Consider the following 23266-nt stretch of genomic DNA (forward strand, 5'->3'; position numbering starts at 1 on the left):
CTTACAGGCCCCTTCCAACCCTACTATTCTATGACTATTCTATGAAGATCACATCTCAGCCGCAGGGGGCAATGGTAATGGAGAACCCGCACTGCTCAATCCTGGGCAAAGTCTCAAGCCCAGATGTTGGTCCTGCTGGCTGGGGAGGATGGGAGCTGCAGTCCAACACATCCAGAGAGCACCAGGTTGGGGAAGGTTCATAGAATCATAGAATAGTAGGGTTGGAAGGGGCCTACAAGGCCATCGAGTCCAACCCCCTGCTCAATGCAGGAATCCAAGTCAGTCCTAGCTCGCCCATTTAGACAGCCTTCTGGAATTCCACATGGAACATCCCCTTGATATTCCATTATTCTGGTTGCTGTTTGTAAAAGCCACTTCTGGGGGTCCCCCTTTGTGGGTTAGAAACAGCAGATCTAAAGACGTTAACAAGAGTTGGGAGGGAAATCCGCCTTGGAGTAGCTCACGCTGTCCGTGGTGCCCAAGCAGTGGAGGCCGGCGGCTCAGACATGAGCAGGGCGTTGAATCCTCCCCAGGCGCCAGCCAGCACTCTGAAGGAGCCACCCAAGGTGCCAACCGCCCCACTGACATCGGAGCCTCCCGCTTCCACTCCCCCAAGAACTGCCTTACCAAATTCTGACGCAAGTAAAGTCGTGCACATTCCCATCTAAAGAGCCCCCCAACCCCGCCTGCCGTAAGACCAAGTCCAGAGTCTAAAATTACCTAAGCCGTCCATCCCCGCACTTAACCAAAATCTCCTCATAGATTAAGAGTTCATACCATTCTTTCTGAGTTCTGTTGTACTGTAATGTTTGAAGACTGTCAGTATTTGAACGGAAATGAATTTGGGGGCTGAAATTCTCAAAGTAATTGAGAATTACTACCTCAAATTTTCCTTCCTCAAATCAGCTGGCAAGATTATATTTGAATCCATAATTCAAATTCTGTTTTTTCAACATTCCCAGTTTATTTATTTATTGGTGACACTTATAGACCTCTGAATATAATAAAAGCCCTCAGTAGTTCACAATAAATATCCAAAAGCATCCAGTTGTGGGTGCTGTTGGATATTTTTTGGGTGGTGGGAGGGGAACAACTCCAGGTGTAAAACTATTAAATTTAGGGACTCAATTAGAATACTGCCTTGAAATCCATCCGGAAGTGTAAAGGTTTAAATTTCCCCTCGGCGTTGGGTTCTGAAAGCAATTTTCCGAGGCATTAAGAATTTGAATGCTGGAATGTTGCCAAATGTTGAGTTTATGAGAATTTTAGCATCAGCTCTAGTCAACCTCTTCCCCTTTATCTAATTTCCTCTAGGATAAGTATTCACAGGAGACTTAGGCAGACGGTCAAAAGTGTAGAAATGAACGTTGAGGTGAGGGATGGGGGCACAGAAAAATTGGGAATGTATTCCCTAATGCCGCCTCCGACTTCTGCAAGTTCAAGACCTGGTTTGCTCAGAGGCCCAAATTTACCCATGTCCAAATGAGACCACAAATGCATAGAAGAAAGGGGACATGACCCCAATTCCCAACCTACACCTCTTCACACACTGACCTGGTTCACACGTAACAACAACCCAGAGTACGGGCTGGGTATGGGTTGAGTATGGGTTGTTGTTGAATCACAGTTGTCGTTACATGTGAACCCTGCACTATGGGTTAACTGTGGGCTGTTAACCACAAGCAACCCAGAATAAACAACCTAACAACAAACCATAGGTTCTCTTCCTGGGTTGTTCGTGGTTAACAGCCCATAGTTAAGCCATACTGCAGGGTTTGCACATAATGCCAGCCCATGATTCAACAACAATCTATGATTCACTGACAAGCCTTACTCAACCCACACTCTGGGTTGCCGTTATGTGCAAATCAGGGCATTTAATGAATGACTTGCATGGCTGCAGATCAGCCTTCCCCAGCCGGGTGCCCTCCAGATGTGTTGGACCTATTTATTTAGTTATTAGCATTTAGATACTGCCTTATCTGCTAAAAAGCCACCAAGGCAGTATCCAACTATTTAGAATAATAAAACTGTAAAACAATAAAAATGAGAACATTAAAAAAAATTATACTACACATTTTAAAAGGTTAAATTGAAAAGATGCATCTTTGCTCCCTTTCTAAAGGCCGCGAGAGTGAGGGCTGTCATAGTTCTGGAGGGAGCACATTCCATAGTTTGGGGACAACACAGGAGAAATCACTTTCACGTGTGCCTGATAAACGGACCTGTGCAGGTAACGGTGTCCTCAAAAGGTTTGCACCTACAGATCTTAATATTCAGACAGGTTTGTAGCAAGATAGGCAGTCCCTTGGGTAGCCAGGTCCTATGCCTTTTAGGGCTTTAAGGGTTAAAACCAGCACCTTGAATTGCGCCCGGGAAGCAACTGGCAACCAGCGAAGGTCTTTCAAGACAGGTGAATTACGGTCCCATCGTGTGCACCAGTTAGCAGCCCTAAGCGCTGCATTTTGCATCAATCGATGCTTCTGAACACTCTTCAGGGGTAGCCCCACATAGAGCTCATTGCAGTAGTCCAAACGTGATGTAACCAAGCTATGGATAACTGTTGCCAGCCAAACCAATTCAGGAAGAGTCACAGACAGTGCACCAAGCACGCTTGTGCAAATGCCCTGCTTGCTACCTCCACCACCTGAAGATCCAGGGACAGAGCAGGAACAAGGAGCACCCCCAAGCTACGGACCTGATCCTTTGGGGGAGCGCAATCCCTTCCAGAACAGGATGAATCCCAATCCCGAGTTAGGCTTTCTACTGACTGGGTTTAACCTCAGCTCCCTCACCCTCATCCAGCCCATTATCGAACCCAGGCCACATTCAACAACTCCCATAATCCCCCAGTTCCTGGTCAGGTGACCCAGGGAACAGATGGAGCCCCTCCTGTGTTCTATAAATCTCCAGCTCATTGTCAGTCTGACCAGCTTTTCTCCTAATGAGAAGACCTGGCCAGGCCGAGCTCTTGTTCTCCAGCTTTCCTCAAAGAAGCAGGAATTCCTGCATGCCACAATGACGAGCAAAGGACTGGATGCGCCTGTTTTCGTCTGATCTTCTAAGCTAAGCAGGGTCAGCCCTGGTTAGCACTTGGGTGGGAGACCGCCTGGGAATCAGGCTTCCTGCATTGAGCAGGGGGTTGGACTCAGTGGTCTTGTAGGCCGCTTCCAACCCTATGAGTCTATGTCTATGACACTGCTGGTCTCTGGCCCTGACCTCACCAACAGCCTGTTCCCACCTCACCCTGGGAGGCCTGATCTGTTTATGTCTGTGAGCCACACGTCCTTGATCCACGCCCTTTATACCTCCATCCAACACTGACCTGTTTATCTTTCCCTCCTCCTCCTTCCTCGCTAACCTAACCTCGCAGTTTCCCTCCATTCACACACTCCGTACGCTGCAGGTCGGGGTGGGGTCTCGAACCGGGCCCCTGAGAGGTGAATGCCAGCGCTTTGCCCCTCTGCGCCACCAGCATTACGTTTCCGCTGTGAGCCTGACCCGCCGAGCTCTGTGCTTCAAGGGCGCCCTCGAAGGCTGCGGTACCGCCCCGCCTGAGCTTTCTGTCAGCTGACCCACCAAGGGCCAATCCCAGTCCACCAGGCCCTATAACGTCTTAATCTCAGAGCTTGCTCTTCAGCCTGAGCAACCTGTCTCTAGAGTGAGGACCTTCCTTGGCCTGCTGCCTCGGATTGTGACCCTGTGTGGCTTTGACTGGGTCTCCTGATGCTCCGTTACCACCTTAGATCTTGACCTCTGCTTAGGGATATCAGAAAAATCTACAATGGATTCAAATGAGTGGTTCTCTATGAATCCAACCAGCAGAGTCCATGGTGGGCTGACTTTTTCTCACAGATTCTGCAGACTTGCGGCCCATTTTTTTTTTTTTTTAACTTTTGGGGGGGATTTGTGCAAATGCACATTTGCAAACCGGAATGAAATTCTTGTACAACAATCCGATTCTGTCAGTGAGTTGACAATGGAACGAAAGACACCTAAGAATTCCCCAAACATAGATGGGACAGATTTAACAAAATCTGTACATTCCCACCTCTGCTTGGTTCTCACTGGGCCGCTCTGACTCTGGACGGTTGCTACGGAACATACCCCAGGCACTGGCTTCTGGTCCGTCTGGACTGAAAACCAAATCCCAGGCCCCCAAAACCAAGAAGCTGGAGCTGGACTTTTGCTACAGCCTGAGAACCCCTTTCAACTACTCATGCCCCAATTCTTATTAACTATCCAACCACCCAACTACCACCCTCTGCAGACTGACCCAGCATCTCCCAAACCTTCCTTGCCCATCTCTTGCTGTCTTGTTGTCCCTTATTAATCTAACAATTATTCATCATAGCGACACCTGCAGTTGTGTCCAGCAAACAAACTGTTTCTCTGTTCTTCTCTCACCATGTCCATTTCTTACCAAACAAAGACTACTTGGTCCAACAGTCTCTACCTGTTGAGTGTAGTAGTTCCTCCCAGTCCATTGTTAAATGGCCTTCCAACCCTTAACCCACGTTGTTGGCTTCTTCTCTATAGAAGTATAGCTTCTACATCACAGGAAGTAATAGTTCCACTCAACTCTGCGCTGGACAGACCTCACCTCGAATCCTGTGTCCAGTTCTGGACACCACACTTTAAGAAGGATTCAGATACCTTGGAACAAGTTCAGAGAAGGGCAACAGAGATGATCAGGGAACTAGAAATAAAGTCCTACCAGGAAAGATGGAAGGAACTGGGTACAGTTAGCCTTGAGAAGGCTGAGGGGGGATATGATAGCACTTTTCATGTACCTACAGGGTTGTCACACAGGAGTGCAATCTGTTCTCTACCATCCAAGACTGTTGGATATGAAATAATGGGCTTAAGTTAAAGGAAAGCAAATTTTGGTTGAACTTCAGGAAAAATCTCCTAACAGTCAGAGCAGTCAGACATGGATCTGACTGCCTAGGGAGGAAGTGGGCTCTCCGTCCCTGGAGGTATTCAGGCAGAGGCTGGACAGCCACCAGTCAGGGATGCTTTAAACTAGCTTCTTGCACTGAGCAGGGGTTGGACTCAATGGCCCCTTCCAACCCTAGGATTCAGCTAGGATCCCCCACCCTATCCCATCCCCTCCTGCTATTTCTTTCCCATTCTGCACTCGTCCGCTCACCCCGTCTTGGCAAAATTGGTCCAGTAGGTCATGACGACGGCACTCAGCATGACATCATTCTTGGAGAAGTTGCAGGGGAAGAGGTCTGTGGCACCAATCATGGGCACCCCAAAGACATAAGGGATCTCGTCCCCATGGGCCGCATCAGCCCACTCGGGCCGAGTGTCAGTCTGGCAGTGGTGATAGAAGGTGTAGAAGTACACAGGCGACTGGTACTCGGCGTGGAGCTTGGCAGTGGCTACAGCAGGAGCCACCCACTGGTGGTCAGTGAAGAGAGCCAGGAGGGTTTTCCGGCGCATCTCGCCATTGTCCCGGTCGGCCCAGTCTGTGTACATGAATTTTATGGTCTCCCGCAAGATATCCTTGCCTTCTGGGTAGCCATACAGGTTGTCGACAAAGTTGGAAATGGTGAAGTCGAAGTAGCTGGCCGAGATGCCATCTTCGTTCTCCATGGAGTCCTCCACAAATTTCAAACCCTCTCCCTGGTTAACACCAATGAGAATGTCATAGTTGAGGAACTCCCCCTGCTGCATCAGGATCTCTGGATCATCTGGGACCACGTCACCATCCACGACAGGGCCAAAAGCAATATGGTAGCGTGCGGGCTGAATGTCTTGGTCTACCAGCTCCCGGTAGGGCTTGCGCCGTAGGCACTCCACCGTGTTGCTCGTGTCCATGTGGTCGCAGCCAACCTTGGAGGCCAGCATGCGGGTGTATTTGAGGGGCTGGTAATTGACTGACCAACTAGAAATGGCTGTGCCGCTCTGAGCAATGGCTTTCTGGAACAGGCCTATCAAGGAGGAAGGAAAAGGACACTCGGTGATAAAGATGGCGGGGGAATGTGGGTCGGTGGAGAAGCGATTCTGACATAAGAGAGACATACTTCCCCTAACTCAAAGTGGGGGAATGTAGCATAGCCCCTCATGGGAACAGATGTCAGACTATTTGTCCATCTAAGCCAGTTGTGCATACTTTGACTGCCAGTGGCTCTCTAGGGTCTTGAGCAGAGAGGTGGGCCTTTTCCATCACTTGCTACCTAATCCTTTTAACTGGAGATGCTGGGAACTGAAATTGGGACCTTCTGCATGCAAAGCAGGGGCTCTACCACTGAGCTATGGCTCCTCTCCCCTGAAAGAGAAAGGGACAAAATGAAGTGGAGGACAAATAGTTTAATGCCTATGTAATGTCAGCACAGAACTGAATACGGGAGGGAACTACCAACCTCCCAAAAGGTAAATGCCTGAATTTGGTTCTTTCTCTTCCTTCCTTCCTTCCTTCTTTCTCCCTCCCAATCCCCTTTCCTTTTGTGTTGTGTCTTTTTGATCGTAAGCTTGCAGACAGGGACTGTCTTATTTCTTATCTTTGTATCTGGGAGCCTTTAGGGATGAAGGGCAGGATAACAATGCAATAAACAAACAAATATAAATAAATAAGTGAAGCGCTGAGTGTTTACACAGCTCTCTAGAGGGCGCCAGTTCCAACCCAGGAAGTTACCAAAGCCGTTACCTTCCGAGTGGTGGGATAGGATGAGCAGGTTGACACACGAGGCCCCTGCTCCTGAGCCAAAGATGGTGATCCGCTCGGGGTCACCCCCGAAATGGCCAATGTTCTCGTTCAGCCACCGCAAGGCTTGAATCTGGTCAAGGAGGCCGTAGTTCCCCTTGGCCGACTGGTCCCCTGTGCTCATGAACCCTGCCAAGGAAAAGCAGAGAGAAGGACTCTCAAAAGGAGCAGGGAGAGGAAGTAGAGATGGAGGAGAGTCGATGAAGTTGAGTGACCAATGTAGAATTAGAATGGGTTTATTTATTTTGGAGGGAAGGAATTCTCAAACATAAATCCTTTAAACTTCGATATGCTTGCAAATATAGGAAGTTATAACGAGCTGAAATTATCTCATTCCCATGGGCCAAAAGCCATCAAACACCATCCATAACACAGCCCTTCTGGGAAACGCTCAGGCCCCAACTTTGCCAAACCTCCGGAGGAAATGAGTTCCACATTTGTACAGTCTTGGGACAAATGGTATCACTTCGAAGGCATGAGCCTTGGCAGATTTAATGACAGCCTGGACACTGGGTGGAAGAGACGGATGTGAAAGGCCCACAATTTTTCAGGCTTTCTAGCTTAAAACTCACATAGAACCCAGGGAGTTGTGCTCCATGTTTCTTCACCATAACTCTCGCTCTTGCACTTTCCTTCTCTCTCTGAGATCCTGCTAAACAGTCTCCCTGCTCTCCCCTACGCCAACGAGGCATATGGCCCAAAGTGGTAATTTCAAGGAAAGAGCTACTGTTCTGCATCCATTTCTCACAAAAGAAGCTCAGGAAAGTGATCGATTGGAAGGCATTTCTTTTGCCTCTGCTAAAGATTGCGTCTACACATGACCAATCTCCTTTAAAATTAATCATCGCTCCGTCCTGGGGCCCTTTTGCTGGAGATAACGAGGCCTTGCTGTTAATTATTAAAAGCTTTTTAATGAAATATTAATTTTGGCTGCGCCTGGGTAAATTTCACACCCATGGGGGGGGAAAGGGAGGGGGTATGGGGGTGCAGGCTTGAACCACAACCCAATGCAGATTCAGCAGATGACTTGAATCTCAGACATCCCAGCTTCTGGTCTATGTCACAATCCCCCGACATCCAAAGGAAGTGTTGATTTCCACACTCAGCAGTGCTTGCATAACTGCCCTCTTGCATGTCCATGCGTGCACGCATAGCCTTCTACTGAAAAGCTGCACCGAGTCTCTTCTGTGGATTCTGTTGCATTATCAGTGCAGAAAGAAATGTGTTTAAGGAAATACAACTGTCTTGGTGTATATGAACGGGGAACAGATTCACTGTACACGAGACCATACACAGAATGAGCCAAAGATCGCCCAAAAAAACCAGGATTCTGCAAATATGTGTCTTCCAAAATATGGCACTGTGAGAGTGTTTGCTGATTTTCAGAAGCTGCTGGGGGGTGGAGGGTGGAATGATGGAGAAAAATGGAAGGCAGCTAGAGAGGTTTTCACAGCTGCCTGGAAAGTGGGGATCATTTAAATCTGCAAACATGAGTTTTTGCAAGTGGCTCAGAGCCGGCATCGTGGGTAGGCCTGATGGGGCACCTGCCGAGGCCCCACACCCCAGTAGTAGCTCCCTGGGAAGAGCCCCCTGGACTTGCTCCTCCTCTTCAAGCTGCTTGTTCATCTGCCTCTCGTTCTGCCCCAGATCACTGTGGCGAGGAGAAGGAGAGTGGAAGATGCCACAGCCTCCTGGCTCCCTGGCTGGCAAGCAAGCAAGTGGGAGCGAGGAGGAGGAGCAAGGAGAGGAGCAAGGGCAGCTGGTGAGCATGGTGGTGAACAGGGAGACCCACCGAGGGAGGGGCCTGTCAGGGTGGAGACTGAGCCCATAGAGCCCCAGAGCAGTTCTGATTCTGAGGAGGAACAGCAATCCGTGGGAGAGGAGCCAGCTCATCCCTCACAGGCACAGCAGCTGGCAGAGATTCCTCCTGCCAGCGTTCCTGGGATAGTGACCCTGGCAGCAAGAGAGCGCTGGAGGGGGGCTTGCTGGACGCTCGGCGCAGATGCAGGGAGCGGCGCCAGATGGAGGGCACCGAAAGGAGGCGTTCCAGTTGTATGGCACTCAAACAACGGTCATGTCCCGAGGACCCAAGGGAAAGAGGGAGGATCTTTCCATAGCCCATAAGTTCAGACTCTTCCAGTGCTTCTTCTTCAAACAGGGACCAACTGCCTTACCTGGAGCTTAGGCTACACTGCTATCTACCCCAGTGCAGTTCCTTGCTTAGTCGCTAGTGATTACTATCTGTAAGAGTCATTAAGTAATAAAGGAATAAAGCCTTGGAAAGAATCCTCATTGTCTGTGTCCTGAGTTGGCTATTGGAGGGGACTATAAGAGGCAGCTAGGGCGCTCCTGACAGGGCCCACAGAGGGGCCCACGGAGGGTGTCTTGCCCAGGGGCTGTCATGACATCTGAAACAGTCTTTCCCCCACCACACACATGATTTCTCTAGGGCAGAGGAATGGGGAATGACATGAGAAAACTTAGAGGCATCCCTCCCCCCAAAAGACAGTGGGGTAGGCTGGAACACACACACCCATACCCAGTACGCCGAGCCGGTAGTTCATGGTGACGACAATCACATTGCCGTATGCAGCCAAGACGCTGCCGTCGAACATGTTCCCAGTACCCTCCATATAGGATCCGCCATGGATGAAAAGCATCACGGGCTTTTTACCACTATCCCGGATATCTGTGAGACGAGAAGGGAAAGACAGGCAGCATGAGGCAGGGGAGGGGAACCCAGTCCCACTGTTTTCCTATTCCTCTGCTGAAGAAAAATCCCCATTTTCCCTCCACCTACGCACCCAGACAGAAATACCTGCTCCTCTGTACCCTGTGGACCACACGTAACAGGGATCAGTAGCTGTGGAGGGGCAAGCAGTTACCAGGGGGGCAGGGGGCTAAAGAAATAAGGGCTGCAGGCCATGTGGTTGAAGGGCCAAACGTTCAACCCAACCCTGAAGCTCCCCAGAGTAAGTACAGCAGTGCATGGGAGTTGGGGGATGTCAGAATCAAAGCCAGTATTGGGAGCTTGGGGTTGGAGGAGTCAACTTTCAAAGGACTCGCTGGAATTGTTGGGGCTACAGAAGCCATGAGGATGGTAGGTCGGTCGGATGACGAGCCTGCGATTCAGAAGCTGCCAGGATGGGGCGGGGCGGTGCTCAGGTGGGGAGTGGCAGATGCCTTGTGGCGAAACCCCAACCGGGCAGCACAGAAGCCGGGTGTGAGAGAGGAAAGGGGGAAAGGCACGGCAGGTGCACCAGCGCAAGAACTGGCCCTTGGCCTCCAAGGTTCCAGCAAGAAGGCACAGTGCTCAGCAGGCGAGGGGGGCAGACAGCAATGGCAGGAAGGACATCAGGAAGCCAGCGGACTGGGCCCCCGCTGCAGCAGGCCATCGGTGAAAGGTCAGAGGGTTAGCACAGGGAAGGGGCAACAGACCGCCTCAGAAGTTCCTGAGTCGTTTTGGATTTTGGTGGCGTCTGGGTTGGGGATTTTTCCATGAGCAAAGAGGTGGTGGGAGCGCCAAGGGCTTTGGCGGGTTGTGGCCCCTCGGCCCCTGCACGTGGACCACGCCTCCCTCCCTGAGGGAACGCACAGGAGAGCCCCTCGCCTCAAACCCCAGCTTCCGTTTCTAGGTCACGTCCCATTTCCATGGCAACCTGGAGCCTAATTAATTCACTGCAAGGGGAGAGCGTTAATTAGACGCACCAAGGTCTTAATTAGCAGTTTCCACCCGGCCCCTCCTCCTGCCTTTCCTGAGGGGAACAGATGGGGAAAGCGGGCGGGACCGAGGGCAAGGGATGCACGAGGCACCTGAGCCAGCCAGCCAGCGCATGCTCCGCTTTGCACGGTCACGTGGGGCCTCGTACCACTCCCTGTACCTCAGGCGCCTCACCGGGAGGAATTCCTGGGCCCATGGCAGGCCCCTCTCACGCTAGCCAGGCCCTCGTCCACACACACCTGTCCCCCTGTGTGTCCAGTGGCAGAACATTGGGCTGCACAGACCCTTGCGGGCCTTGCCGCTTCCTCCTTGCTGGGCCCCACAGCACACATCCATCCCCTACGGCAAAGCTCACATGCTTTCCACAGCAACGAGATGCAAGGACACCAGTACACCCTCAGCACCGTCGTGGGGGTGTGCATTTGCGTCTGGTCTTTCCATTTTTCAAATGACTGTTTCAGCCCTCCCCAACCTGGCGCCCTCCAGACGTGTTGGACTACGCCTCCCATCATGCCCAGCCAGCTGGCTGGGCATGGTGGGAGGCATAGTCGAACACGTCTGGAGGGCGCCAGATTGGGGAAGGCTTACGTTTCCCAGGTGTCTACAGCTGTACAGAACATCAAACTTTGGACAGAGCCAAAGGAAGGAGAGCAGGAGATGGGATGGGCCACTGTGAAGAGTGGGTGGTATAGCACACTGCACAGCAGCGGCTGCCTTGAAAACTCCCGCGAGGCCCCTGCCGCTAAGCATCAACCAACGCTCCCAGACCACAGACTCAGGAGTCCTTGGTGTCCTCACCATGGTCCTTGCCTCCCTTGCACACTTGCCACGTCTCTTGCACGCTCAGCCGCTAGGATGTTCCCCGGACCCCTCAAGCAGCAACTGCTCGCTGGGTCGTGCCTCCTGCCTTTTTGCACACGCCCTTGGAGTCTTTCGGCCAGGTACGGGCCAGCCGCACAAGCCCGCCTTCCAAGCAGGCTCCGGGGAAGAGCACGCTGAAACCACCCTAGGGCTCAGGGGCATCCCTCGGCTGTCATCTACATAGGAGACTTCCTGCTGCAGTGCTCTGGCTTGAACTGATGCGACATGAAGTGTTATATGAGCATAGACTCGTACGATTGGAAGGGGCCACTGACGCCATGGAGTGCCCCCCCCCCCCGCTCACTGCAGGAATCCTGTTTAAAGCATCCCTGACCGATGGCTGTCCAGGCAATGCCTGGAGACTTCCAGAGGCGGAGAGCCCCCCACCTCCCGAGGCAGCTGGTTCCATGGTCTAACTGCTCTGACCGCTTGGAATTTTTTCCCTGATGTTCAGCTGAAGCCTGCCTTCTGTAACTTAGGCCCATTGTCTTGTGTCCTACAGTCTTGGGCAGCAGATAACATGTTGCACCCCTCTTCTGCATAACAACCCCATAGGTATGTGAAAAGTGCTGTCATATCCCACCTCAGCCTTCTCTTCTGTAGGCTAGCCATGCCCAGTTCCTTCCATCTCTCCTGATAGGACTTAGTTTCTAATCTGCTGGTCATCTTTGTTGCCCTTCTCTGAACTTGGTTTCAATTTATCCAAACGTTCTTCAAGTCTGGCGTCCAGAACTGGACACAGGGTTCAAGGTGAGGCCTGGCCAGCACAGAGTAGAGTGGAACTACCGCTCCCCATGATTTAGAAACGATTGGTGCAGCCTAAAATTGTCTTTGCCTTTTTTGCAGTCACGTCGCACTGCCAACTCATATGCTGCTTGTGATCATCTACAATTCCAAGATCCTCTTCACATGTACTGTGGCCAAGCCAGGTATCCCCCATCTTATACGTGTGCATTTGATTTCTTTTTCCAACATGAAAAAAGTTTGTGCTTGTCTCTTTTGAATTTCAGAGGAGCCCTGAAGCTGGTTTCCCCCGGTGGTCAAAGAGATGCCCCCTGGGAAGCCCCCAAACAGGCAGGAGCCTTCTCACAGTGCTTCTCCCCACCAACTAGTATTCCGAGGTCAGACTGCCTCTAGACATGGAGGTTCCATGAAGCCATCATCACCTCCTCCTCCTCCATACGTTTGCCTAATTCCGTTTTTAAAGCTATCTACGCCATTGCCCACTGCCACATCTTACAGCAGCACAATTCTGGGTTGTGTGAACCAATCGTCCCTTTCCTTGTCCTCAATCCACTGTCCCCCAGCTCCACCGGATGGCTCTGAGTTCTAGCGTCTATCTGGAGACTGCTGCGAGCCGGGGCCTATTGCGGGTGTTCGAGAAGAAAAGGATACTTGATGGCCCAGCTGTTAGTAAGAGGCTTCACAGCAGGGACGAGTCAGCACAGAATCTACAGCCAGGAGAGGAATATGGTGGAGAGTTTCTATGTGCTTGCAGGGCTCCATTACACACACTGTGGCAGCAATCAATGTGCTCTCTCCCAAGGCGGGAGCTGTTAAAACTTCCTGCGTTCGAGAAACCCTTTCTGCAGAAACTCATCTGCTGAGGACACCTTGCCCTGGAGAGGATTCTGAGACACGTTCTATGGGGAAGACTTGCTTCAAGCGGGGGTGCTGGTCAGGTCGGTTTGGGTCTCACTGCCACCCTGACATGCACTAGGTGCCCGCCCTAGAACAAGCCCACCAGTTTCCCAAAGCGGAACATTGCATGGCAAGCCTTCTCCAACCTGGCTGTCCTCCAGCTGTGTTGGACAGGAGCTTCCATCATAGGCCATGTGGGCTGAGTATTATGGGAGCTGCAGACCAGCGAATCTGGAGATCAACCAGGTTGGGGAAGGCTTGTTGTAGCAGAAGAACTGGAGTGGTGAACAAAGTCTCGGCCAGGAATGCTTGCCCACCATCACTTTTATTCAGACTGCGGACTCCCCAACCCCCCTCACCACTACGTTTCCAAGGAAGCTTGAGGAATCCTGGAAGGTGGCTGGTCAGTCAGCGCCTACCTCCACATTAGCCTGCCCTTTCCTTAAGACAGGGGCAGGCAACAGGGTGCCCTCCAGATGTTTTGGACGACAACTCCCATAAGCCCAGTCAGGGAGTATGGGACCTGTCGTGCAGAACATACAGAGGGCATCAGGTTCCCTACCCGTTTTATCATGGTCGGAGGCTCTTCTCCAAATGCTCCCCTTCCACTGAATGTGGTGCAATGCGGGGGGGGGGGGTCCAGGGAGACCACCTTCTCAATGGTGTCATCCCACCTGTGGCATGCTGTCCCTGGAGAGGCTCAGTTGGCACCCATGTTGTTATCACTTCGGTGCCAGGCAACGACATTTTTATCTTCCTAGATTTTAAAATATGTTTAGCTCTATGTTTCCTGCCACATCCTCTTCTGTTTTATTTGTTATGGTCGCTTTTTGTATTTTATGGTGCCATTTTAACCAAATGTTGCATAAGCTGTCCTGAAAAAACAATTAAATTTGAAACGTGGTATATAAATATATTAATAATTAAAACCCATCTCCCTAAAGCTGCAGAACAGAAGGAAAATTCATGGGAGGAAAAAATGCAGGCGTTAAAGGATTCCTAAAGGACCAGTTCTAAAAGGGCTGCCTTAAACTCTGGGCATGTTTTGGAAGTTCACATTATCTGTTGTGCACAAGATTATACTACAGACTCAGATATTTGGCCCACAAGTTGGATCCCATTCAGGGATTTAATAAATGAATTGTCTCCCATTCTCTCCTTTTCAGAGAGGAAGTTCCTTTTGCTAGGATGGAGAGGGACACCGCAGGGTGGAACAAACTGGAGCTCCCCCCCCACACACACACACACACGACAAACACTTCAGGAGTTAAGGCTATGATGAGCCCCTAATCTGTCCCCGCTTTAACTCAGGCTGGCTCTACAGATTCAGCAGAATGAGGGGGTGGAATCCTGAGGGCTGTATCATTTCATTCTCCCCCTCACAGGGGGGGAGGGAATCACTGCCAGTAGAAATCTAGTATATCAGGGAGAAATGATGGAGCCCAACCTGATCCCTGTTCTGCTAGTGTTCTACTTAGACTCTTAAGTCTTACAGGTAGTTTTTTAAATAGAAATTCTAGGAGAGGATAAAAAAAAAGAAAGCCATGATCCTCCACATTCAGTCTGAAGTGGCATAATTCATTCTACCACTTCAGAATTCCAACCACCTGATTCTGCCATGTGCAGACCAGGTGAGACCTGCAGAGGTGGCAAGGTGTGCAAAAGGTGTTACTTGAGGACCGCCTTCTCCTGTACCAGCCTGCCTGGACTCTGAGGTCATCAGTAGAGGCTTTTCTCACCTGCCTACCACTAAGGGCAGGCCAGGGAGTACAAGACAGAGGGCCTTCTCAGTGGTGGCCCCATACCTCTGGAATCTGCTTCCATCTGGGTTTGTCAGGCCCTTCTTTGAAGGTCTTCAGGAAGTCTCTGGAGACCCTCCTGTTTTTACTGGCATTTACATAGTCTGTGGGGTGCAGGTTTTATTGGTGTTGTTTTTTATAGCATTCACATTTAATATTGATTGATTGATTTCCTACTGTATTTGTTTTACATAGTTTTGTATTGTTTTTATCTTGTACACTGCCTTGAGAGGGTTCCATCCTTAAAGGTGGCCTAAAAATCATTAAAAATAAATTAAATTAAAAGGAAGCAACTCCTTGGGCTGGTTTGGGCATAACAGGAAAGCATGTTTCCTCACTATGAACGTGAGCTTTGGGCTCAGGCACATCCCGCCACCTTCTTTGCATGGCTATAAGAAGATCGGAAGCTTTCACTCACTTTTAAACTAACCACAGCTCCCCCATTACATCGAATTTCAGAGAACAGTGGTTTCTTTAAAACTGTGGTTTGTTAAAACAAGCCAGGAGCACAGTGTGGTGTCAGATCCTGGCTTGTTCTGCAACCACAGCTTTTAAAGAAACCACATTCCCCTGATTTGGACATGATGAGGCAACTGTGGTTAGTTTAAAAGCAGAAGTGAATGGTTCCCATCTCCTTCCTTAGGCCATGTACGAGGAGGGGAAGAGAATGGGAGCAAGTGAGCTCCCAGCACCTTGTGCAAACTTAATTTTGTGGCAGAAACCAGCCAGCCTGCATGTGTGCGAGTGTGTGTGTGTGTGTGTGTGTGTGTGAGAGAGAGAGAGAGAGAGAGAGAGAGAGAGAGAGAGAACATGGCCTGGATACCCTCAAAGACAGAGTCCAGAAACATAACTGGGGTGAGTGGTGGTCATTTTTCTCACAACAGCAGGGAATACCCCACTGTTTCGGGATAATTTTTATATGGGATTGGAATCCCACCAAAGAGAAGCCATTTGGACTCCTGTTGGTATGAAATAACTAGAATACACAACAACCATGGACCTACGAGTCCAGTTTCACTGTTCCGCTCAATAAATCAAAAAGATGCGTATCCACAATTTCCATTCTCCATTCTTGTCCCTTCTCTATCCCACCCAAAATAATCTTGTGAAAGGTTCCTTTCCCCTGTCTGTTCCTCCCTCAAATTAGGATTCTAAGGGCACAATCCTATGCATGTTTAGAGAGAAATAAGTCCTACAATTCCCAGCGTCCCCCAGCCAGCCATGCTGGCTAGGGAATGCTGGGAATTGTAGGACTTATTTCTGTTTAAACATGCATAGGATTGCACCCTAAATCTAGTTCCAGTCCTATCAGAATAAAGGGTAGGTGTGAAAAGAAGAGAAAATCTCAGCCTACTTTGCAGGGGAAGGTCCCTCCCCCACCCCCTGCCTTTTGTCCCTTTTGGCCATATTTTTGAGACAGAAGTCCACACAGTTAGACATACAGCTGACTAATCACTTAGTGATAAACTATGGCTGAAAACAGTAACACCATTTCTGAAAAATTGTAATGTGGTCCTAAGTCTGCTTCATCAGAAGCAAGTCCAGCTGAGTTGAATGGGACTTCATCCATGAGGAATTGAGTTCAGGACTGCAGCCTAAACTGGTAAAATTACGGTGTAAAATATTTATCAAAATGTATTTTTGAGGGTTTTTTAACATCCAGCACCAGCATAATAGCAATATCCTAACTTATCTAAAGGCATGTCTCCTCCTGCATGTACCTGCTCAGAACCTCAGGTCATCTTCTGAGGCCCAAAGGAAGCCAGGTGGGTGGCTACAAAAGAGAGGGCCTTCTTAGTGGTAGCACTCCATTTATGGAATAAACTCCCCCAAAGGGGTTCCCCTGACGCCTACATTGCTATGTTTTCGGTGCCAGGCAAAGACCTTTCTTTTCTTCCAGGCATTTTAGAGACCTAGCTCTTGGTTATTACAGCTGCTTTATCGATTCCTGTGCTGTTTATTGTTTTGCATTATATTGTATTTTATTCTTTTAAATATTTGTATTGCATTTTAGATTTTTAACTGTTACTGACTATTCTAAAGCCTTTGACTGTGTGGATCATCACAAATTGTGGCAAGTTCTTGGTGGGATGGGGATACCAAGTCATCTTGTCTGCCTCCTGAGGAATCTGTATAACGACCAATTAGCAACGGTAAGAACAGACCACGGAACAACGGACTGGTTTAAAATTGGGAAAGGAGCACGGCAGGGCTGTATACTCTCACCCTACCTATTCAACCTGTACGCAGAACACATCATGCGACGTGCTGGGCTTGATGAAGCCAAGGCTAGAGTTAAAATCGCTGGAAGAAACATTAACAATATCCGATATGCAGATGATACCACTTTGATGACTGAAAGCAAGGAGGAGCTGAGGAACCTCACGACGAAGGTGAAAGAAGATAGTGCAAAAGCTGGGTTGCAGTTCAACCTCAAAAAAACCAAGATTATGGTAACCAGCTGGATTGATAACTGGCAAATAGAGGGAGAAAACATGGAGGCAGTGACAGGCTTTGTCTTTCTAGGCACAAACATTACTGCAGACGCTGACTGCAGCCAGGAAATCAGAAGACGTTTACTTCTTGGGAGGAGAGCAATGACAAATCTTGATAAAATAGTGAAGAGCAGAGACATCACACTGACAACAAAGGTCTGCATAGTTCAAGCAATGGTATTCCCCATAGTAACCTATGGCTGTGAGAACTGGACCATAAGGAAGGCTGAGTGAAGAAAGATAGATGCTTTTGAACTGTGGTGCTGGAGGAAAATTCTGAGAGTGCCTTGCAAGAAGATCAAACCAGTCCATACTCCAGGAAATAAAGCCAGACTGCTCACTCGAGGGAATGATATTAAAGGCAAAACTGAAGTACTTTGGCCACATAATGAGAAGACAGGATACCCTGGAGAAGATGCTGATGCTAAGGAAAGTGGAAGGCAAAAGGAAGAGGGGCCGACCAAGGGCAAGATGGATGGATGATATTCTGGAGGTGACGGACTTGACCTTGGGGGAGCTGGGGGTGGCGACGGCCGACAGGAAGCTCTGGCATGGGCTGGTCCACGAAGTCACGAAGAGTCGGAAGCGACTGACCGAATAAACAACAACAAACAGTTAACTGTTTGTAATCTGCCCAGAGAACAGTAGTTATTGGGCGGATTAGAAATGTAATAAATAAATAAATAAATGTATTACCTTGATTCAGATGTTATTTTCTGTGTGTGAATTAGTGCTGCAAATACAATGCTTTAAAAAGCAAATCCACATATATTTTCTTGGACTTTTGACACTAGCTGTTCCAGTGTTTGGACACCTCAGTGCCGGTCCTGCGCCCCTTTCCCTTCGTGACAAATCTAACTCCCTACAGCATGCGTGTTCCCAAACGCTTCAAGCTGCATTTTCCAAATGTGTCGTATTTTGACTTCAGCGATGGACCACAGCACAGCGGTGGAGCTCCTGCTTGACACACAGAAGGCCCCGGCTTCAATCACCTGGCATCTCCGGTTTTAAAGAGGCTAGCAGGAGATCAGATAGATGTTTCTGGAGAGCTACTGCCTGTCACGGTAAGCAGCAGTGAGCAGATGATGGACAAACAATCGGAGGGGAGAAGGCGGGTGTCCTATGTTCCTCCCAATATGGCGGCCTCTGTTCCGTTGGGCCACGTTTCCTACGAGTAACTGTGGTGTTTCCCGTTAACCAAACAATTAAAAGTGCCACAAGAGAAGTATAATTCTTAACCACAGCTTCCATTCCCCCACCCCAAACTGGGTGTTCTCCTGGATGACTTTCCCCATGGTGCCCTGGCCCAATGTAGTTGCTCGCGTCCTTCAGGTTTCTTGGACTCTCTGGCCCTTGTTGCTAAACAACTCCAGTGCCTTATGGGAGTTGTAGTTTCTGATCTCTGTTGCTCAGCTCTAACTTATGGGATGTTATGTCAGCTGGACTACATCTACCATGAGGCTTGTATTTCCCCCTCTTTCACTCAGCCCTGTCAGACTACAAGCCCCATGATGCACCGTGGTTAGATGTCAGGTTACAACTCCTATGATGCAGCTAAGGCAAGAACGGCCTTCCCCAAGCTGGTGCCATCCAGGTGCATTGGACTGAAACTCTCACTGGCCATGCTGGCTGGGCATGATGGGAGCTGTAGTCCAACACATCTGGAGGGCATCAGGTTGGGTAAGGCTGGGCTCAAACATAAGGGAAATTAGCTGCTGACTCCTTTATCATCACACTATCCTGCATCTTCAGTCTCATAGGACTACAACTTCCATGATGCAGTGTGATTCAGGCTAACACATTGCCTCTTGGGAAACACAATATTTTCTCATGTTGATGAACATACTACAGAGTAAAACTATGCCCTACCAAAACAATTCAAGGTATCTTGGGTCGCAACCTTTTTTATTCTCTCAGTTTCCCCTTGTAATGTTTGCCTGTTTGCAGGCATTAAGAGCACAGGCGGGGGGGGGGGGCTTTAAAGGAAGCAAAGCTAATTAAGTGACATCCTGAGTTTAAAAAGTAAATAAAAGTTCTGAGTGTATACAAAAGCTGGATGAATAAATTGTAATTGGAGAACACAAACAAATTTCTCACCCCTTCCATAAAATTCATACTTTTCTCACATTTCCCCCTTTCCACACTTGAATTGCCAAGAAAGAGGTGAACACACCCATGACCCATTCTCCACAAAAATCCACTTTAAATTCTAATGTGGAATTAGTAGGTGACAGGAATGCTGGGAAAGAGGCTGGGATCAGCCTGATTTTGTGGAATATCCCCCACCCCACCCTCATCCAACCCAGCACCCAAACCCAAATAAAACACTTCCCTTAACAATAAAAAAAATCATCTCAACCCCTCCATCTATTGGCCTAGTTGGATTAGGGGGCATTTTTCCCTTCCAAAAAAAAAGGAAAAAAAAAAGAGGGACAGGTAAAGAAAGGAGGAACTGAATCTCTGGCGAAAATTGTGATGATTTTGGAAAACAAGAAAGGGTGCTTTTTGTTCAAAGAGAAGACCAAAAAAAGGAAAAAAGGGGGAGTCAAAAGTTTATATATCATTTGTTCTGGTTTTTCTAAAAAAAGAAGTAAAAACCAAAAAAAAAAAAAAGGAAAATATTTTAAAAAGCAAGATTGTGAAACATGCAGAAAAAATACCTTCATCTGGAGTGGGATTGTTAGTTGACGCCTCCTCACGCTTTTTCGTGAGCGGACCTAAGAGCAAGAAAAAAGAAGAAAAAAGAAAAATGGGACAGGGGGAAAAAAGAGAGAGAAAGATCAAGAAAAAAAGAGATCGTTTTTGGTTCATCAAAAAGGGGAAAAAGCAAATTTTTTTTTTTAGCAAAATACAAACAATCTTTAGATTTTTTTTTTCTGGGTTTGTATGTGTGTGTTATGTGTCTGTGTGCTTTTTTTCCTTTTCCCCCACCGAAAAAAGTATGACACAGAAATACAGAGAAATCGGAAGCTGTGGAAATTAAAGGTTGGTTAGAGAGGAACCAGGTTGCGGGGCAGTGCGGGGGGACACACATTTGGGTTAGATTCTGAAATGGATGGAACCAGTTTTGTCTCGCAATCTCATGAATCACAGGGCTGAAGAATGGGGCTGATTCTGAGACAGAAAGGGAGGGAGAGAGGGAGATGGAGGAAGAGAGATTCACCACCTCTTCTAGCTGGGGCTCCTGTGCCTTTAACAGGTGGACGACAAGCAGGATTTCAAGAGGTGCAGCGTTTTCCTGGCATGGAGATGGGAAAGTGATGCACCTCTTGAAATCCTGTCTGTCATTGTGCAGCTGACAAAGGCACAGCTGTCCTGCTACTAGAAAGGTAGAAGGAAGCAAGCAAGCAAGCAAGGGAGGAAGGAGTATGGAGGGGGCAAGGAGAGAGGATAGGAAGGAGGCAGCAATAAAAAGCACGATGCAATAAACGGAGCTTGTGTCAAAAGGAGTTCTTTTTAACTGGTGTGCTAGAGAGATGGCTCAACGTCTTGGGCTAAAGCCAAGAGCGCAGTAGGAGGCCACAGAGGTGCTGAGCTGGGACTCTTGGTTTCCTAGAAAGGGCCTTCAGGAATACAGAGTTGCCTAAGGGCACAATCCTATGCTTTTTTAGACAGAAAAAAGTCCCACTAGTGATGGCTGGCTGGGGAATGCTGGGAATTGTAGGAACTTTTTTGTCTAGCAAGCATAGGCTTATGCCACAAAAGTGCGTGTCTAGTGCAAAAAGGAGAGGGCCCAAAGACAAGGCAGAAAAAGATGGAGAAAGACTGGATTGGTGCTGGTCGGAACATCCTCAGGTTCCCCCCAGCGCTGATCCAGTCCCTGGAAATGTGGAAAGTTGGAATTTCCCAATATGGCCAGATGGTTGCCCTGCGACATGCGGAAGAGGGGCAAAGGTGATGCAAAGACCCCTCTTTCAGACACTGGGAGTGGTTCTTTTCTTTCTCCCGCCTCAATGCAAACAGGCCCTTCTGAGCTCTGGAACTACATGATGCAAGAATAACTGAAAAGGTGAGAGAAAAGGTGACAGAGCAATGCAGAGCGAGGCAGAAGTGGGGGGCGGGGGGGATGCAAGATACCACCTCTGTTATATAGATGGTGGACTGTACATAAAGGCAGTCGGGCGGGAAGGAAGGGCTCTGTCAGGAGACAGAGGGGGAACACAGAGACAAAGATGAAAGGAATATATATCTTGCTTAGCTCCGTTGGTGCAATCTGGGGCAATACGATGGAAAGTCATTCCACCTCTTCTCTGTGTGTGTGTCTCTCCCCCCCCCCCATCCATCCCTTATGTTATGGGGAAGCTGGCATCTACAGATTAAGTCAGAAGGATTTTTCATGGGCTGGCAACTCACCCTGGAGCAGCCACAGCTAAATAAAGAGCCCAATCAGAGAAAGGGAGGGAGAGCATGCAAGAGAGAAAAACAGAAAGAGAGAGAGAGAGAGAGAGAATGGTGACTTGGAGAGAATGCCCCTTGACACCCCCCCTTAACCTGAAGGCCATCTCCCGGCTACACTGGGCACCCTTACTCTTGGAACAGCCCCACAAATCCTGCTCGCTCTGCCTGCCTGCCTGCCTATCGCCATTCCTCTCCTGCCCAGCTCACTGCATGGGGGCCTGTCCTCAAACTCTTTCAGTATTCCTGCTGTATGCCGTTCCAGAGATTAACAGCCATTTACACTGAGACCCAAAGGAAGGTGCTTCAGATCAGCAGGGCCAACAGTGCTGAAGGAGGGGGATCTAACCACCCTATGCTAATCCACATGATAGGTCAGGTCCATCTGCCTCCCATCGCACCAGCCTTTAATGGAAGCCATGTGCCACCGTCAGGAGTCGTGGTCAGCTCCTCTCTTGCCAACGCCTGAGAGCTGGTTGCTCCATGCCATGGGCCCCACCGGCCAGCCTCTCCTCCCTCTCCCATTCACAGTAATCTGATGATGTATCTATTCCCCATGTTTATAATCGTCCTGGGTTCCCCGCAAACACACACACCAAAGAATCCTGGGAGCTGTAGTCTGGTGAGAGTACTGAACATCCTGATTAGCCCCTCCTCACAGAACTACAATTCCCAGGGTGCCCTGGGAAGAAGAGCATGAATATGAGATCACTTTTGAGCCTATGGTGTGTAAAGGCTCTGGTCCTGAGATGAACTTAGTTGAAAACTGGGGGGAAATAACCCTCAAATGAAATATCTACACACATCTGAGTTACAACCTTGATTATATCTTTGCTCAGCAACTAATTTTACTGGGGGGCTACTTGGAGGAGAGCAGCACGGGTGGGGCGGCCAAACCCCCCACAGGCCCGGCCCCCCGACGGTGTCTTGCTGTCAAAATCTTGTGGCCCCGCCACCATCCACTCCAAATACCCCTCAGGTCTTTTGGGTGGCAGCTGCGAGGTCCTCAGTGATGGTGGTGGATTCCAGAGGGGCTGCCAATTGCTGACCCCCAATTTATATCCACTGGGCTCCAAAAATAAGATGTACAATTAGACACCTAGATCATGTCGAGCAGAAGCATTTAGGAAACTGCTATACTCGGCAACATAAACTATTCCAGTTTTACCCCAAAGATCCAATTGTTCCTTTCCAGGTGCTGAGGAAATCTGTGTTGGTGATCTCTTCCTACCTCATTTCCCCAAACGTTCACATCCCCATCACTGCATCCGTGAAACTCTTAAAAATCCATTCCCCAAATTTCTCCCCCCCCCAAAACAAACAGTGTAACAAATTGTATACACCATCCTTCGCCAACCTGGTGCCACCCAGATGTGTGGGACTGCAATTCCCATCATTCCCAGCCAGCATGGCTATCGGCAATGGTGGGAGTTGCAGTGCAATGCATCTGGAGGACACCAGGGTGACGAAGGATGGTGTATACATAGTTATAACCGCATGCAGGGCACATTCCCCTGGGAAAATTCATTTCAATGCGGCTTACAGAGGAGAGAAATATTAGGTTTGGAGGAAGGCTGATCCCACCCTCCCAAAAGCCCCCGCATGATTCGCCCTCGGACAAATTCCTGGAGAAGTCTGT

General features: G+C 49.1%; 1 protein-coding gene across 1 annotated transcript in view; it reads right to left on the bottom strand.

Moving 5' to 3' along the window:
• Positions 1 to 23266, bottom strand: part of NLGN2 (neuroligin 2) — a 31533-nt gene that overhangs the window by 2484 nt on the left and 5783 nt on the right. The window contains exons 2-5 of the mRNA XM_084806737.1: positions 19893 to 19949; positions 9255 to 9404; positions 6659 to 6844; positions 5153 to 5942 (exon numbers count right to left, since the gene is read on the bottom strand). Coding sequence (XP_084662863.1) covers positions 5153 to 5942; positions 6659 to 6844; positions 9255 to 9404; positions 19893 to 19949 — 1183 coding nt within the window. The remainder of the gene's footprint in view (positions 1 to 5152; positions 5943 to 6658; positions 6845 to 9254; positions 9405 to 19892; positions 19950 to 23266) is intronic.

The sequence above is a fragment of the Heloderma suspectum genome, chromosome 6 (assembly GCF_057233095.1).
Source record: "Heloderma suspectum isolate Gila_16-S chromosome 6, 16-S_ref, whole genome shotgun sequence".
Taxonomy (NCBI): Eukaryota; Metazoa; Chordata; class Lepidosauria; order Squamata; family Helodermatidae; genus Heloderma; species Heloderma suspectum.